General features: G+C 62.5%; 1 protein-coding gene across 1 annotated transcript; it reads right to left on the bottom strand.

The window, feature by feature from the left end:
* Positions 1-7495: 7495 nt before the first annotated feature.
* Positions 7496-12835, bottom strand: DES (desmin). The gene is made up of 9 exons (XM_058027916.1): positions 12228-12835; positions 10732-10792; positions 10461-10556; positions 10210-10371; positions 9998-10123; positions 9106-9326; positions 8923-8972; positions 8525-8607; positions 7496-8399 (listed from the first exon to the last, which is right to left on the bottom strand). Exons 1-9 carry the CDS (start codon positions 12776-12778, stop codon positions 8358-8360), a joined length of 1392 nt encoding a protein of 463 aa, XP_057883899.1. The 5' UTR covers positions 12779-12835; the 3' UTR covers positions 7496-8357.
* Positions 12836-16785: the final 3950 nt, after the last annotated feature.

Consider the following 16785-nt stretch of genomic DNA (forward strand, 5'->3'; position numbering starts at 1 on the left):
CCAAGAGGCTGTGCCTATTGCAGGCACCAAAAGTCACTGCAGAAGGTGTCCTACAGGAGGTGATGGTCACCTGCAGCTAGGGCTGCCCTTCTGCCCTGCCCCAGCTCCTCTGCAGGTCAGGGACCCAGGACAGAGAATGGCAGCCAGTGCAGTGTGGCATGGACAAGAAGCAGACCTGGAGCAGGTGGCCCCACTGCCACCCAGCTCCAGCTCTGCCTGCTGGACACACATCAGCCCCAAGCAAAGCAGACAGCAAACACTCGCTCAGACTGCAGCGCTGATCCCACCTTTCCAAGAACCACAGCCCTCCACACCTTGCTGGCCTCCCAACTGCCCTGCACAGGTCCTGACCAGTGCCACAGCTCTGTCCTGGCATCAGCCCCCTGCCCTGGTCCCAGGCAGCAGCCCCTTGTCTCAGTGCCTGAATAATTGATGGCGGTGTGTGCATGCGGCGTTGCGAGTAGGAGGAGGTCTGGCCATGAATCTTTCATGCGTTTGCACCTCCTGGAGTGCTGGGGATGGTCGGCAGGAGCTGGGGATGTGCTGGGAGCCTGGGTAGGTGGCACCTTCCCTAGCTCTGTCCCCAGGGAAGATAAATACAGCAGAGGGATGTCCCTTGTCACTCGACAGGGCAGCGCCACAGAATCCCTGTGAGCCTGTGGAGGGGCAGTGCTGTGCTGTCCCCCTCTCCCATGGGCTGGGACACCCCGGTGCCCTCTCCAGCTTTGCCTCCCTTTGCTGCCACAAGAAGGATGCCTGAGCTCACAGTGCTCACTGCAGGCAGAGAGCGCAGGGATGCAAGGCAGCAATGTGACCTTGGGTGTCTGGGCATGGAGCGGGATGGCACGAGGCATTCCATCCCTGGCCTGCCAGCCTCTGCCATACCCCACAGCCGGGAGAGGGGCTGCAGGCTGTGGGGGAAAGCAGGCAAGAGTGCAGGCAGCACGGTGGAAGCAACCAGCAACCTGGTGTCAGGAGGCAGGAAGGGCAATGGCAGTGACGGCAGCCCTGGAAGGAGGAAGAGGCTGCCGTGCCCTCCTGCAGTCCCGAATATTGGTGCTATATTTACCCAGCTGCAGGCCTGGGTTTCAGCCTCTCGCCTGTAACACAAGCCCTGCAGGCTGCCAGAATCCGAGGGGATGGCACATTCCTCAGCAAAAATAACCCTCCAGCAGCAGGCGAGAGGGCAGGGGTGGAGGTGACTGACTGGACAGCTGCACCCAGCACCCCGCTCGCCACCGGGGGCAGACACCGCTCTGACAGACCCTGCATGGCAGTCTGGCACGCGTGGGCACCACACCAGACCCCTGCCCAGGTGGATGGGGGCAGAGGTGGGAGCCACTCTGGGGCAGCTGGCATTAAACACAGGCACGGAGCTGCAAGCTGTGGGACTAAAATTAGGCACTGAGATAAATGGCCAGAGATGCTGAGCCACCAGGGACACTGTCAGCACAGCCATCCCCAGTGGGCTCCATTGCCACTGCCATGCACCATCAGCTGAAAAATTATGCCAACGTGCCCCCACTGTAATTCCTCGCACAGCAAGGGTTTGTGCAGGGCCACCACACACAGGAAGTCTCTGTCCCCTTTCCTGCCCCAAATCCAGGCAGGTTCAGGCTGTTTCCTGGACAGAGGGAAGGCTCCAAGACAGTTTGATTGCTGAGTGCAGGTGGAGGCAAATGGAGCAAGGCCCTGCACTGGGAACCCAAGATGGACACAGCCAACCTTGAAATGAGAGGCAGCCTGGGTGGGGAGGATCAGGCAGTGCTGGCACAGTGAACGAGGGCTGGGCTCTAAAAGGAGATTAGCTCGGGTTCTTTAGAGGTGATTTAATCCAGTTTGCAGGGAAAAAATTCAGGAGATGCAGCTGAGAGGTGATAAAGGCTTTAGCAAGTCCAGGAGCAATGGAGCTGTGGCAGGGGCCAGGGCTGTCTGGAAGGATCTGGAGGCTCCCTGGGTGAACGTGGGAAGCCCCTGGAGCGGCCTGGTGCTGGTGTGAGGAGGGTCAATGCACTCTGCCTGCACCTGTGGGGCTGTGGCACTAGGGAGGGCCTGCAGCAGGACAGGGACAGTGCAGTGGGGCATGGTGGGGACAGCGTGGGACAGTGGGGATGTGTGCCCCTGGCAGCACCTGCATCAGCCTGGCCAGCCCCACACACGCTCTCCCACTCCCCTCAGTGAGCACTGACGCACTCGGGGAACCTGGGAGAAGAGCAGGAGAAATCATTAGTGGGGTGGAGCGACAGATTCAGGGCAAGAGATTAGAGAAGCTAAATCGGGCTTGTGTGAGCGAGGGGGACTGCTGAGCTGGTGCAGGAGGAGCTCCCCAGGTTGAGTACAGAGACTGGCAGCCCCCCCAGGCCACCAGCAGAGACCTGAGCCACCCTGGGGAGAGGCAGCGCTGGCCCCACAGAGATCTTCAGCCTGGCAGTACACCAGGGAGAAAAGGGGCTCTGTGCCCACCAGAGGGGGGCAGATGGAGCAAGGACACCACAACACCCCCAGACACAAAGAACCAGGACCCCAAGTCCAGAGAAAAAGCTGATCTTGCCAATGGAGCAAGGGCATTCCAATACCTCCAGACACAGGGGCCTGGGATGCCAAGTCCAGAGAAAGACTTTATCCTGCCTGAGGACCCTGCACACATCCCTCTTGCCCTAGAAGTGACCTAGCTCAGTGCCCCAGGAACAAGTATGGGGTGTCCCTTCCCAGTACAAGGATGGCAGAGCTCTGAGTGGAACTTCCGTGATCCCTGCAGACCTATCCAGCACCTGGCAGGATGGGGCACTGTCTTGGCACTGCCACAGCACACGACAAAGACAGCTCTGTGCCACCACAGCGACAAAGCCACACCAAGGGCCGTCCTGCTCCTCGCTCAACCCAGTGCCCCAAAGCCTGCACAGCTCCAGAGGTGTCTCTGGCCCAGGGATGCCTTTTTGGGAGGCTGTTTGCTCAATGGTGGTGCATCCATGGCCAAGAGCCTGCTGGGAGGAGTGCCCAAGGCAGGGTGACATTCACACTGCAGGTTAGGCAATCCTGGCTGCTCAGTCCCTCCCTCAGCTGCCCCAGAAAGGCGGTGGTGAGGGCTGGCTGCTGGGAATTGGGAGCAGGGAAGAGTGCGTCAGCACAACGGGAACGGGCACCTGGGGAAATCAGCCTGTGCTGCTGCTGGGCAGCACCACTGGGGCCCAGGCTGGTGTGGCCATGGAGGGGTGCAGCTGCACACCAGAGCATGGAAACAGGGTGACCCAGCTGCTGTGTGCCCAGGACAGGCTGCCCTCCCCAGGGCAGTGCACATCTCCCATTCTGCACACACTTCACCCCACACCCAACTGCACCAAAGGTGCACGGTTCCCAAGGGACCACTGTGTGATGAGCAGTGACTCCACACAGGCTCACTGCAGGGCAGAATCCCTGCTGCACACTCCTCTGCTCCTCCCGCTACTCTGCCAGGCTCCTGACCTGCACGTAAACCTTCCTCCATCCTCCAAACACCACTTCTCCACACTCCTGCCTCAGTGCTCCCCTTCAGCATTGTGACGGCTCCTCCTGACCCGCCACAGTCATCCAGCTCCCTGCTCAAGGTGCAGCACCTCTCGTGTGCCTCCTGTGCTGCAGAGTCCCAGTGCAGCTCCTTTCCTGGAGCCTCAGGGCTCAGTGCTGCTTCCCTCACTCCCATCCTCGCTGTCCCATGCAGACAGCACATCTCACATCTCAGAGCAGCGCCACCCGCCTCCACACTGCCCAACACTCAGGCCTTCAGTGTCCCAGGGAGGAGACATCCATCCTCCACGAGGAAGAATTTGTTCACCAAAAGGGTTGTCAAGTACTGGAACAGAGTGACCAGGGAAGTGGTGGAGTCACCATCACTGGATATTTAGAAAACACATAAATGCGGCACTTAGGGACATGGTTTACCAGTAGGCTTGGCAGTGCTGGGTTAAGGGTTGGATTGATCATCTTAGAGGTCTTTTCCAACATAAATAACTCTATGATAGCATGATTCCACGGTGATGAGGCAGAGGGGGCTGAGCCCCAAACCTGCAGGATGAAGCCCACCCATGCCAGGGCAGCAGTGCCCATGCACTCCCGCTCTGACTGCTGCACCCAGGGGTGATGGTGATGAGCAGGGGGGCTGCCACTGGGATGAGCAAACGCTTGTTAATTTGCCTTGGCTAATTAACTACCCGGTCTCGCACATCGAAGAGACACAGGCTCCGCCTACTTGCCAGCCCCACCTCTCACATTAGGCTCCTCCTCCTGCTAGCCCCATTGCCGTTCCAGTTCACCCGGCGCATTTCCAAAGCCTGGTAAAGCTGTTATGGTGACCCTACGGGAGTTCTGCCCGTGGGCAGCTGGTGGGGGGTGCTGAGGACCGTGTTGGTGGCTCTGGTGGGTGGTACCACCAGTACCATGTGCCAAATCCCCATCTCTCTCTCTCTCTTCTCTCTTTTCTCTCTCTCTCCTCCTGCCCCGAGCAGGCTTGGCATCACATGCTCCCAACACCTCTGTGCCCAGGCCTGGCACCCAGCCTGGCCTGGCAGGGGGTACTGTAGCCACATGCTCGCTCCAGGCTGGAGAGCCACCACAGCAGGGTGGGCACAGCAAAGCCCAGCAGCCCTGCTGCTGGTGGCCACGTCACCCTTACCTTCCATGTCAATGATGGCCAGCACAGCGCTGGTCATGGCCTCTCCCAGCTCATTCTCGGCGACGCACGTGTACACACCGGCATCCTCCTTCTTGCTGTCGCGGATCCAGAGGGTGCCATACTCCTCCCCACCCTGCGCCAGCTGCTCCTCGTTTCGGTACCAGCGGAGGCTGGGCCGGGGGTTGCCCACCACCACCACTCGCAGCCGGATGTCACAGCCGGTGCCGATCGCTGCATTCTTCAGTTTCCTCACAAAGCTCGGCGCTGCCGGGCGAGCTGAGCCCTCCTGGGCCGGCCCCGGCTCCGCCGTGACCTTGGCGCGCTTCGGGGGGATGCCGGGGCTCGGCGGGGCTGCCCGGGGCTCCCCCGCAGCCCTGCCGGTGCCGCCGCGCCCCTGTGCCCGGTGCATGGTCTGCAGCTCCCCCAGCACCACCCGCCGCCCCTGTCACCCCAGACCCGCACGTTGTGCCCTTCTTCTGCCCCTGCCTGCACTCTGGGGGTGCCTGACTGGGGCGCTGGGGCAGTGGCGACCCCCAGCCCGAATGCCCTCCGGTGCGGTGCCTCCCCCCACAGGCTGCAGCCCCAGAGGTCGCAGCACCGTGGGCAAGCGAGGGACTATATTTAGGCGGGGACTCGGGTTCCTGCTCGCCCCGCCGCCCCTCACCGAGCACCCTGTGCAGCGTGGCGCTCACACCCCTCGCCCTGCGGCAGCCCCAGCCCGCCCAGCGCCTCGGCACCTGCTCCTCGCCGGCCCGGTGCGAGTCCCGCGGGTGCTGCCCGCTCGCCGCGCCGTCCCCGCGCTGGGGCCGTGGCGTCCCCCCCTCCCCTGGCCCGTCCCGCAGCCCCCGGCGAGCTGCGCTCCCTCTGCCCCCTCTCCTCAAGTGGCAGCTGCCTCTGATATGTCACATTCCTTGGCCGGGCTCCCCCTCTCCGCGCCTGCTGCCCCGTCCCTGCAGCCCAGCTCCACTTGCAAAGATAGAAAAGGGCCAGCACCTTTCCATATTAGCTGAGAGGCTCGGGGGGGACCCAGCCTTCCTCCCCCGCTTCCCCTTCGCCGGCGGTGTCATTGGATCGGGGCACAGAGGGACCCTGACGGCATGCGGAGGGAAAGGACACCGTGACGCTTCCTGCAACGCAAGGCCCGCGGCAGGAGCCGGCCCTCAGGGCCCCTCAGCTCCGATCCCAGCAGGCAGCAGAGCTGGGCCTCCCAGCATCCCTGACCGCCGCAATCCTCCCGGCCCGTAAGGAGGGCTGCAAACACAGCAGGACTCCATTTCTCTCACTGGGCCCCTGCCTCTGCCCTGGGCAGTGTGGCTCCCGCCAGCCCTGCTGGAGCCGCTCGGCCTTGGGGCATCCTGTGGGAGCCACCACACGGCGGGCTCCGGGCAGCGAGCAGTCAGGCACGGTCTGTGCCAGGCGCTGCCAGGTCATCCTGGGCATGGCAGGGCTTCCCCATCTCCTGGAGCCTCGGCAGCCTCGGCACCCGGCCCCAGCCGCCGCGCCAGGGGCTGTAAATCTGCGTGAGCAGGAGGCCAGCCACACGACACGGTGCTTCCCAGCTGCAGGCCAGCCCCGGCTGCTCTGGCACAGCCCGCTGCCACCAGCCCAAGGGTGCCAGCATCAGTGGAGCATCACTGGCAAGGAGGAAATCCCAGGGTTTCCCAGCTGGGATGGCTGGGGCACAATGGACTGGGATGGGATGCCTTGCTAGAACCACAGCCTGGCTGCAGAGTGGCGGAGCCAGCCCCAGAAGGGGCCTGGGGGCCTCTTCCCTGCTCTGCAGGCAAAGGAATGTTTGTCCCCAGCCTGCCCCCAGGGGCTGAACTCTGGCACAGCCAGCCTGGGCCGGCCGGGAGGGAGGTGTCATCCCAACCCATGCAACCTGGGGACTGTCCACGATGTCACAGGGCCACCTGCTGGAGACATCCCTTGAGATCCAACACCTCCCAGCTGGGGTTTGCCGCGCTGGCCTCTCCATCAGGGACGCCCCCAGACCACTCCCCACTGCTGGCGGTAGCACACGCCTTGTCCCTAAAACATCACCCCGCGCCAAGCCCACTGCCCCCCTGGCATCTGCTGCTGGCAGAGTTCTGTGGACCCTCCAATATCTCCCAGGGCAGAGCACTCCTGAATTGCTCTCCCACATGGGATGCTCAGCTCTGGGCTCCACTGCAGCATCCCCCATTGCTGGGATGAAGGAGCTGAAACCAAGATGCCCATAACCTGAGCACAGGGAGAGGGGCTTGTGTGTTGGGACGAAGAGAGCATACTGTGTTGGCAGGCTGGGGTTGGAGGCTGAGCCTGGGATGCAAGCACAGGGTGCTGGGTCTGATGCTCACAGGATGTAGGACACTTAGGAATGAGGATAGCTCTGCTTGCAGGTTGGTGACACTTGGAGGGGCTTGGAAAAGTCCCAGGCAGATGTGGATTTGGGTTGGTTCTAAGTGGGGGTATAAAGGAGGTAGCTGTGCAGCTGAGAGCCACCAGGACATGGTATATGACCCTGGGTGTGTGAGGGAGATACAGAACCATCACCCCAGAGCCCCTTCAAACCTGCTCAGGGCTTAGCTGTCACTGTTCCCTGTCCCAGCAGGACTTTCCCACCCAGTGCAACTGGGAAACCGTCACCTCAGGCAGCAAAATGCTCGAGAACCTTCAGTGAGAGCAACACACACCTTTTGGGGGGCCCAGCAGCCTAGGGAGCAGACAGCCCAAAGAGCTGCTGGCTCATCCATCCACCTGCCCTTGTGATGCCTCCCCACCACCCCAGCCCCTCTCTGTCCCAGAGATACACTGAGACCACAGGGTGATGCTCCGCTGTTTATTTCAGCCGCCTGAAGAGTCTCATACACGTGGTGGGGTGGGGGTGCGTGGGGCAAGGGTTGGGGATGCCTGCCCTGGCCCCCCGGGCCTCTCTCCGGCTCCTCTCATCCTCTCCCCCCTCTCTCCCATTCACTCACTGCTCCTCTCTCCTGTGTCCACCTACGGGTACCCTCTCGGCTGATGAGCCTGGCCCCACGGTGCAGCCTCCTGCTGCTGGGGGTCCCCGCCACGGGGAGGGGCGGGCACTGCCCTCCTCTGCCCCATGGGGCTGCCTCTGGGGCCGGGGGGAGCGAAGGGCCGAGCCCCCCTGGGCTGGGGGGACACGCAGGCTGGGCCCCCCTCTCTGAGCTGGGCAGAGAAGAGGGGGCTCAGCCCAGACCATGCCTAGCTTCTCCCCATCCCTAGCATCGCCGCCGTGCACCCGGAGAAATGCCAGCTCCGGGGCGGCCGGCGGTGCTGGAGTGGGGAGGGGTCCCCACTCGAGTGGGATGAGCCCCAAGCCTGTGCCCAGGGTGGGAAGGGGACTCTGGGGGGATCCAGAACCCGCTGCTGGGACCGTCCGGCTCTCCGTGGAGCTGGCCCAGGCCACCACCTGCTCCCCCCAGCCCCTGCCACCTGTCCCGTCCCTCCCTCCTGCCGCCCCCCGGCCCCGGCCTGATCCTGACGCTGGCGTTGCTGCTGCGAAGCGGCGAAAGCAGAGCGAGCCTTTAGAAGCCGGAGGAGAGAGCCCAGGGGGTGCGGGGGGCCCAGAGGCAGCTGCATGGGGGAGACTCCTCAGGCAGGGTCGGGGGAGCGCCGAGAGGCGAGCTGGGGGGCAGGAGGGGGGCATGGCCGAGGGACGGAGGCAGGGACAGAAGGTGCCGGTGGGCTGCTGGAGCAGCCTCCTCTACAGCACTTCATGCTGCTGCTGAGTCGCCTCGCTCACCACCTGCGGGAGAGAGGCACCATGAGACGCCACGCCGTGTCACAGCAGAGCCCCGAGCGCGGGAACAGGCGCCGTCCTCGGTCCCCTCCCTCCCTCCCCAGCACCCTCCGGAGCCACCCTGCGCTCACCTCCCCGTCACGGGTCTCGATGGTTTTGATCATCACGGTCTTTTTGGTGTGCACCTCGGAGCCCCGTTGCTCTGGGCTGGTCTCTGCAGGAGGAGGACACAGAGGATGGCACCACAGGGACGTGTGGCATAGGGACAGAGGATGGCACCACAGGGACGTGTGGCATGAGGACACAGCCGTGGGGCTGGGATCACCGAAGAGCTTCAGCAGCCTTGGTTTAATCCCCCCTCAGTTCACAGCAACACCCCAACAAGTGCCCCATAGGGGGGCTCTGTGTGGCACCTGTGTGTCCCCAGCCTGCCAGCCTGGCTACAACCCCCCAGGAGAGACATTTGCCCCAAAAGTGGGGAACACGGGGGACGTTTCCCAGATCCCCTTCCTCATGGAGTGAGACTCACCTCGGAAATTGAGTGCAGAAGCGAAGGTCTGGTGCATGGGAATGCTGATCCTGTGGGAACACAGAGGGGAAAGCTTAGTTCCAGCCAGCCCTAACCCTCAGATGTGTCTTCATAAAGTTGGACCCCCAAAAAAACGCTGACCCTGCCAGTTCCCCCAGTATGTCCCACCCCCCTTGCACTCACCGGTTCTCCTCTCCCTCCAGCAGCTTGCGGTACGTGGCGATCTCCACATCCAGGGCCATCTTGACATTGAGCAGGTCCTGGTACTCGCGCAGGTGCCGGGCCATCTCATCCTTCAGGTGCCGGATCTCCTCCTCCAGGCGGGCAATGGTGTCCTGGTACCCGCCGGCCTCCCCTGCAAAGCGCTCCTCCATCTCCCGCATCTGCCGCATCAGCGAGTCATTCTGGGGACATGGGGGTGCTCAGTGAGACGGGAGCCAGAGGAGACAGGGGTGGGAGCTGGGGATGCCAGGGCATCCTGGGGAGAGCCCTGGTCAGCCCTGGGCTGGGTTCAGCTGGTGTGGGACCATGATGAGTGACTGTAACCCTTCACCTGCCCAGTGCCAGGCATCAGGGACTCATGGGGGCAAGCTGGGCATGTACTGGGCAACCCCAGCACTCTGGTGCCCAGGTCCCCCAGCAAAGCCATCCTACTCCGGCACAGAGAGCTGCAGAAGCACTGGATGGCTGCCTGGGGGTGGCACTGGTGCCTGCTGGCTGGCTCCTGCGACCACGACTGTGCCAGAATGGGACTGTTGTGCTCTGTTTGTTTGCAACCACCTTGCCAGCCTGCAACCAGACACCCTGAGCCCTGTGCCCGCCTGCCTGGAGCCTCCCAGGCTGGGTCACATTTTACAATCTGCACTTTGATTCCAGGACTCTGCCAAAATACTTTGCAGGAGCCCCGGCTACTGCTGGGGGAGGTGCAACCCAAATGTGGGGTACAAGGCCCCCTGCAGCAGCAACTCAGAGAGCTGGGAAGAGCCCCCCCACCCCAGAGATGTCCCTGAGTAGCCTTGGAGCAGCAGGTCCCTGCAGGGAAGCTGGGGATTTCTCAGTGCTGCCCTTTGCTCACCGTGCCCTTGAGGGCATCAATCTCGCAGGTGTAGGACTGGATCTGGTGCCGGTACTCCAGCATCTCCTGTTTGGCCTGCCTCAGCGCATCGTTGTTCTTGTTGGCCGCCTGTGTCAGGTCAGACACCTGGGGACAGAGCACCTGGGTCAGTGGGGATGGCCAAGGTGGAGCCCCCTGTGCTGGGGCCAGCCCGAGCCCGCTGTCTCCCGCACCTTGGACTTGTACCACTCCTCGGCCTCGGCGATGTTCTTGGCAGCAATGCTCTCGTACTGAGCACGGATGTCCCGCAGCGCGGCCGTCAGATCAGGCTTGGAGATGTCCATCTCCACCTGGATGTGCTGCTCCTGCAGCTGTGCCTGCAGCTCCCGGATTTCCTGCGGGGACAAGGTGACACCTCAGGGCACCCACTCCGTTTTCACTGCCCTGTGAGTGCCATTGGAAAAGGGTGCCACTTCTGACCTACCTCTTCATGCACCTTCTTGAGGAAGGCGATCTCCTCCTGCAGGGACTCGATCCGTCTTTCCAGGTCAATGCGTGCTAGTGTGGCTGCATCCACATCCTGGGAGGGACACAGGATGAGGGATAGTGAGGGGTGGCAGGGAGAGCACGAGGGCTGGAAGGTGCATAGCTGTGTCCAGGACCATGCCCTGGTGCTGGGGCCAGGCTGCTGGGGGGAGATGGGGGTGGAAAGGAGGGTAGGGTTCCCATGCCACCCTAAGGGGACAGGTACTCACAGCTCTGAATGCAGCGAGGTTGTTCTCAGCCTCCTCCTTCAGTTGGATCTCCTCTTGCAGCCTGTAGGCAGAGAAGGGAGGCTAGGGGGGTCTGGAGGGAGCTCCCTCCCTCTGTGTTGGTGTCCCCCCGAGCTGTCCTTAAGCCCAGCAAGGCCCAGTAGGAAGAAAACAGATTGTCCTGTGTTCCCGGCAGGCAGCAGGGGACTGGCGGGGGGCCAGGGGCTCTTCCTCCCATTCCCTATTATAGTCAACGCCAGAGAGATCACAAAGACATGAGGTCAGCTCAGTGCCACGCACACTGCCCAGCCCTTATAGGGGAGAGTGACCAGCAGCTGGGGGGACAGAGCGCAGGATCCAACACAGGCAGTCCAAGAGATGGCCACCAGCTGAGCTATCCCAGGGAGAGCAGCAGCACAGACAGGTTTCAGCAATGCTCTGGGATGGGATCTGAGGTGGGGACTGCTGTGGGGGAGGCTCAGTCAGGGCTGGAGATCCAGGCTTGTGTCAAGGAAGGGAACAGTACCTCAGGCTGCACGTCAGTGGAAAGGCAGCAGGGAGGAGATGGAGGCGCCCAGGTGGTGCTGGCACATGGGGTGGCAGAAACCAAACATCCGTTTGTTCTGGGCCCTGCTCCTCCCCTGTCACTGAGAGTTCCTCCATGCCACCGCCCCCAGCTCCCCAGCATCAGGGAGGACCCCAGCGCTGGCTGTCTGTGGTGGTGGCTGGGGTTACAGAAAGGGGCAGCAGGCTGTGCCACCCTGAGGGAATGGTGTCCCTAGGGCACAGGGTCCAGGAGGGAAGGTGTAGACCATCATCAGAACACATAGCTCCCCTTGAGTATCTGTCCCTACTGCCAGGTTCCCCACGCTCATCAGTCCCTGGGGGTTCCCTCAGTCTGGCCACCCTTGTGAATAACCCCCACTCTCTTGCCTAGCACCAGCCAAGTCCACAGCATCTCTGGGGTGTCCCACTGCTCACAGGGCACCATGGACACCCAGGGCAGGCCTGGAGCATCCCTGGCCTGTGAAAGTGCAGCTGCTTCCACCCCTTCCTCCTTCACGTTTGGAGCTGATAGAGCCCCTTCCCTGGGTCACCTGTCTCCTCACTTCTACCTGTCTGACTGCGTCTGTCTGTCCATCCATCCCACAGAGCTCAGCTCACCCATGGGCCCAGCAGCCCTCCCCTGTGTGAGCAGAGATGTGAGGTGCACTTTGATCTCCCAGTCCTGTGGTGTTACAGCCTGGCTTCAGGCTCACTGCAAGGGAAAGCACAGGGGACACCCCTGTTCTGGGAGCCACTCTCCCCTCTGGGCACTGCCCAGACAGTGCTCAAGGGGGACAGAGAACTGGGGTCATGGTGGGCTCTGGGCACAAGGCACGAGGGTGGCAGACAGCACCTGAAGAGCTGCCTGGGCAAGCCCTGCTCCCACCCACCCCTAGGGATGGAGAGGCACTGATGGATGCCCACAGGGACTCTCCAGGGCTCCCCCTACTCACTTCTGCTTGAGCTTCTGCAGGTCGTCGAGCAGGTTGTCACGCTCAACCTCCACACGCGCCCTCTGGCTGGTGAGCACGTCGATCTGGCGCCGCAGCTCCCGCAGCTCCTCCTCGTACATCTCGGCCACGCGGGTGGGCTCCTTGCCCCGCAGGCGGTTCACCTCGGCCACCATGAGTGCGTTCTGCTGCTCCAAGAAGCGCACCTTCTCGATGTAGTTGGCGAATCGGTCATTGAGCTCCTGCAGCTCCACCTTCTCGTTGGTGCGGGTCTGGAGGAACTCCTGGTTCATGGCATCGGCCAGGCTGAAGTCCAGCAGCTCCCCGGAGCCCTGGTAGGCGCTTTGGTAGGTGCGCAGCGGCGTCACGCGGGTGGTGCGGAAGGTGGACAGGCTGGGCACGGCCGAGGTGCGCGACACCTGGTACACGCGGGAGGTGACGGAGCTGCCGCTGCTGCCCTTGCTCCCGAAGGAGGCTCGGGGGAACACCGGGGAGCCGCCGAAGGTGCGGCGGTAGGAAGAGACCCGCTGGCTGGAGGAGTACGACTGGCTCATGGTGGCGGCGTGGGGAGGCGAGGCCGGAGCAGGGAGCAGGCAGAGGGCTGGCGAGCGGCCGGCACAGCTCGGAGAGGCGTCGGGAGGGGACGGCGCGCCGCTATTTGTATCCTGCGGACATCCCCGCCCCTCCTGCCGCCGGGCAGCTGCGGGATGCTGCCGGGGGGAGAGGGCCGGCAGCCCCCGCCCGCTGCCCCTCACCTGCACACGCCCCCGCCCACGAGGAGCCCCGGGCACCCCCGCAGCTCCCCGGGAGGCCTCGACACCGGCCCCCACTGCTCTTCTTGCCCCGACCCTGGGCGTGCGAGGGGAGCAAGTGGGGCAGACTGGTGGTGAACCCCCTATGAGGATGTAGTGCCACCCAAAGGGGGCCCAGACAGACAGACAGACAGACAGACAGACAGAGAGCCAGCCTAGGCTGACGCCATGAAGGGAAAGAAGTGAACCTTCACAGCATCACTTGACCCCCTTGAGCCAAACCTCATGCCAGGTAGCCATGATCCCCAAATTGGTCTTGAGCACCCCAAACGGCCCCGATGGTGCCCTGACCCACCCCCTGCCAAGAGCACCAGGCTCAGGTCTCCATGTGGGGCCAGACTCCCATCCAGAGAGTGATCAAGGAAGGGCCTGGAGAGGGGTTGATGCGGGGGCAGCCCTGCCCTGAGTGTGCTTGTACTGACTCACCACCTAAACCCTCTTTCTGACATGGGGGGCTGAGCACTGGCCAGGGTCTGGGTGCTTTTGGAGTGCTGCTGAGTGACCCCGAGCAGGTGCTGGGTCCGAGCCCCAGTGACGGTGACGTCAGCCCCTGTCCTCGCTCCGGCACATTCCCAAAGCAGCAGGCACTCAACCAAAATAGCCTTCCCAGCTCATACTCGTGGGGTGTGGGACACACAAACGTGGTATTTATAGTGGGGGAGGCACTCTGTTAACCCTTCTTGCTCCAGGCGTGTGGAGAGCACAGCTGGATGGGGACCTTGCCTGGAGCAGCCCCAGCCCCTCTCTGATCCCCATCACCCTAAAAGCAGAACGTCGTCCCCAGGTTATCCCAAGGCACAGCAGGCTCTGCCCTGTCTCCTCAGTCTCCCCCTTGGCCAGGAAGTACACTGGGGATCAGACAGCCCAGCCCAGCTCCCCAGAAACTCCCAGAATGGGGAATTTCTAAGTTCATGTGAAAAGCCCCACTGCAGCTTCCTGTACAAGTGGTGGGTCAGGTCAGGGACCCTTAGGGCCTGCACAAACCCACAACAGCTGAAAAGAACATCCTGAGGGAGGGTGCCTGTGCTGGGGGAAACCCTCCTGAGGGCTCCCCTTGCCTGGGCAGCACCCCCTCCTTCCCAGACCTCCAGCACACCTGGTGACCCCCAGCTCTGCCCAAGCTGGGCTGTTCTGGCTGACGTCAGCTGGCTCAGCCCCAGTGCCTTTGTCCCTGAAGGCCCTGCTGGAGGGGACCGCTGTGCCACTGGGCACAGGGTGACTCAGCAGCAGGACAGCACTCAGCCCTGCCTGGCCCTGCACCCCCAGCCTTCTGTCCTGGCTGTAACACAGAAGCCAAGCAATGCCACGGCTCACCCATGGCAGCATCAGGCGAAGGCCCGGGCTTGTTCATGGAAGCATTCTCCTCTGCCCTGGCTCTGGGAGGAACTCCCCCCTGCTGCCTCCCTGCTCCATGTCACTTGGGCAGCCAGCTAAAGTCTGGGTGGGCCCCACAGACATGCAGGTGCCCAGTACCCTGCATCCCTCCTGCTCCTGCAAGCCCCCATCCCTGGAGCCTCTCCCAGCCTCCCATTGCAGAGTGATGTAGCGTCTTCCCAGAGAGTACAAGCTGCCTGGAGGAGCCTGCCTTTAAAAGGGAAGGTATTTCCAGATGAGGTTGTTTCATCCCAGCTCAGGGAGAGAATGGAAGAAAGGGGGGGCTTGTGGGGGGAGAGTAGATGGAAAAACAGACAGCATCCTTCCTCCTTCTGGCCCCATTCCGAGTATGCCCTGCACATCCCAGAGCGCCGCACGTGTGCCCTGCCCGTGCCGCAAGTTCCAGCAAGCGGCCCTTGGCTGGAGTGCAGAGGGGCAGGTGGGTGCCCTGTGAGGGGGACTCAGGGCATCTGGGACAGCACAGCACCAGGAACAGCGTTCAGCCGTCCCTTTCCATGACCCCACCCCGCTGCTGTGCCAGCTGGGACTGTGGAGAGCATGGACTCCTCAGGGATAGTGTCCAGAAGTGCCTGGCACCCTGCCCTGGTAGGTTTCAGGTAATGGAAAGGCGATGCAAATCCCATCTCAGGCCTGGGTAGCCCTTGTTCCCATCCTCATCCCACAGAGCAGGTGGGGGCAGGGTTGGGGTGCTCCAGGGAGGGGAAATGCACTCTTGGGCACTGCTGCTTGGAGGGGAAGCAGCGCAGAGGGGTTAACTGGGAGTATCCTCCTGACCCTGCCCTGTTTGAAGTGGCCCTTCCTCAGCTGTGGTGACAGCCTTCCGGCATGGCTCTGAGCAAGCAGGGGCCCTGCGTCTTGCAGAGGGCAAACAAGCTTCTTAGGAAATCCCCGTCAGCTTGGGGGACCCAGCATGCCAGGAAGGAGGGATGAAGAGCAGGACCAGAGACCCTGCCTGAGTCCCACGGAAAAGGTGCCAAACACTCTGTGCCAGCTACAGACCCAGAGGCTGCAGAAAGTGAGGAGGCTGAGGAGGCCAGAAGAGCAGGGCTGCCTCCTGTCCTGTCCAGCCCGTGCAGCCTCTCCACAGCTCCATCCCAGGCCGGGCTGACCCAGACCAGTGGAGCCTGGGAAGTGGCTCCTGAACCCCCGCACTGGCCTGGTCCCAGTTTCCATCAAATCTTGGATGAGACTGCTGCCGGGAAGGCGTTTGGAGCTGGAATGTCAAACAACTCCCTCTGGTCATGACATCCCTGTGAGCAAAGCCAGCTGCATCCTGCAGCCGCCCCTCCCTCCTGGCCCTCCCTCCCTGCCGTTCCCCCAGGATTTAAACCCAGCCCAGCCTCCTTGGGCTGTGGGTGTCTTGGGGCTTGAAGCTAGACAGGATGTGGGGACAGGGTGCTGGCCCTTCCTTGTCCCTGTGCCCTGCCACCAGGACCCAATGCCCCCTTATGCCTGGCCTTAGCTTAAGGGTGAGTTGAGAAATGGGAATGAGAATGGGAATGAAGCAGCGGGGGTGTCCATTCCCCTCCCTCCTGACCCCTGACTGTCTTCCTTCATCCCGCTCCTTTTACAGCCATGAGCCTCCCAGGCGCCTTTACCCTAAGAGGGAAGGAGTGTGTGGCCCATTCCCCAGTGCTGACGGATCCATGGTGCATGCTATTGTCTAAATAGGAGGCGGTTCTCCCTCCCTGCCTGGACCAAGGCCCAGCCTGGCCTGATGGGGTCCCAGGAGCTGGTGGGTAAAGTCTCCAGTCCCCCCACACCCGCTGTTCATCCCAGCTGCCCCCATGCCTTTGCCCATTCCAGAGCTCAGGACCAGGGGGTGCACAGACTGTCTGTTTGCTCCTGGTCCCCACCCCCATGTCCCCAGGTGATGGGGATGCTGAGGACATTGTCCTGTCTGTGAGTGGCAGAGAATGCTGGGGGTGCCTGCATGCCCCCATGGCAAGCATGGATGCCAGGGGTGTCCAGAGGCAACCTGTATAGATGCTGGGAGGTGTTTGATCACCCCCCTCGGTCTTTGTATGTCCTCTGGGCAAGTTGTTGCCCCCATGTGTGACGAGCATGCTGGGGGTGAGCTGTTGCCCTGTGTAGGTGATGGGCGAGACCAGCTACTTCCATGTCCATGCAGATGCTTGACTCATACCCCTGCTCCATCACTCATCTGGAGCTGGCCCTGTGGTCCATGGGGATGTTGGGGATGTTCCCCCATCCTTGCTGCCTAGGGGCAGGCTAAAGAGTGTCCTGCCCTCATGGTCCATGGGGACATTCACCTGCCCAGTGCTGTGGAGGTACCAAAGCTGCCCTTGTGATCCACGTGGCCGTGGGGATGACGGAGTGGCTGAGTGTCCCTG

Source organism: Melospiza georgiana, chromosome 7, assembly GCF_028018845.1.
Source record: "Melospiza georgiana isolate bMelGeo1 chromosome 7, bMelGeo1.pri, whole genome shotgun sequence".
In the NCBI taxonomy this organism is placed as follows: domain Eukaryota; kingdom Metazoa; phylum Chordata; class Aves; order Passeriformes; family Passerellidae; genus Melospiza; species Melospiza georgiana.

Coding starts and splice junctions, on each gene's coding strand:
- DES (XM_058027916.1), bottom strand. CDS start 12,778: ATGAGCCAGTCGTACTCCTCCAGCCAGCGGGTCTCTTCCTACCGCCGC. Junction 8,608..8,922: donor TTCTGCACTCAATTTCCGAG/GTGAGTCTCACT, acceptor CTCCTCCTGCAG/AGACCAGCCCAGAGCAACGG. Junction 8,400..8,524: donor TCGAGACCCGTGACGGGGAG/GTGAGCGCAGGG, acceptor TCTCTCCCGCAG/GTGGTGAGCGAGGCGACTCA.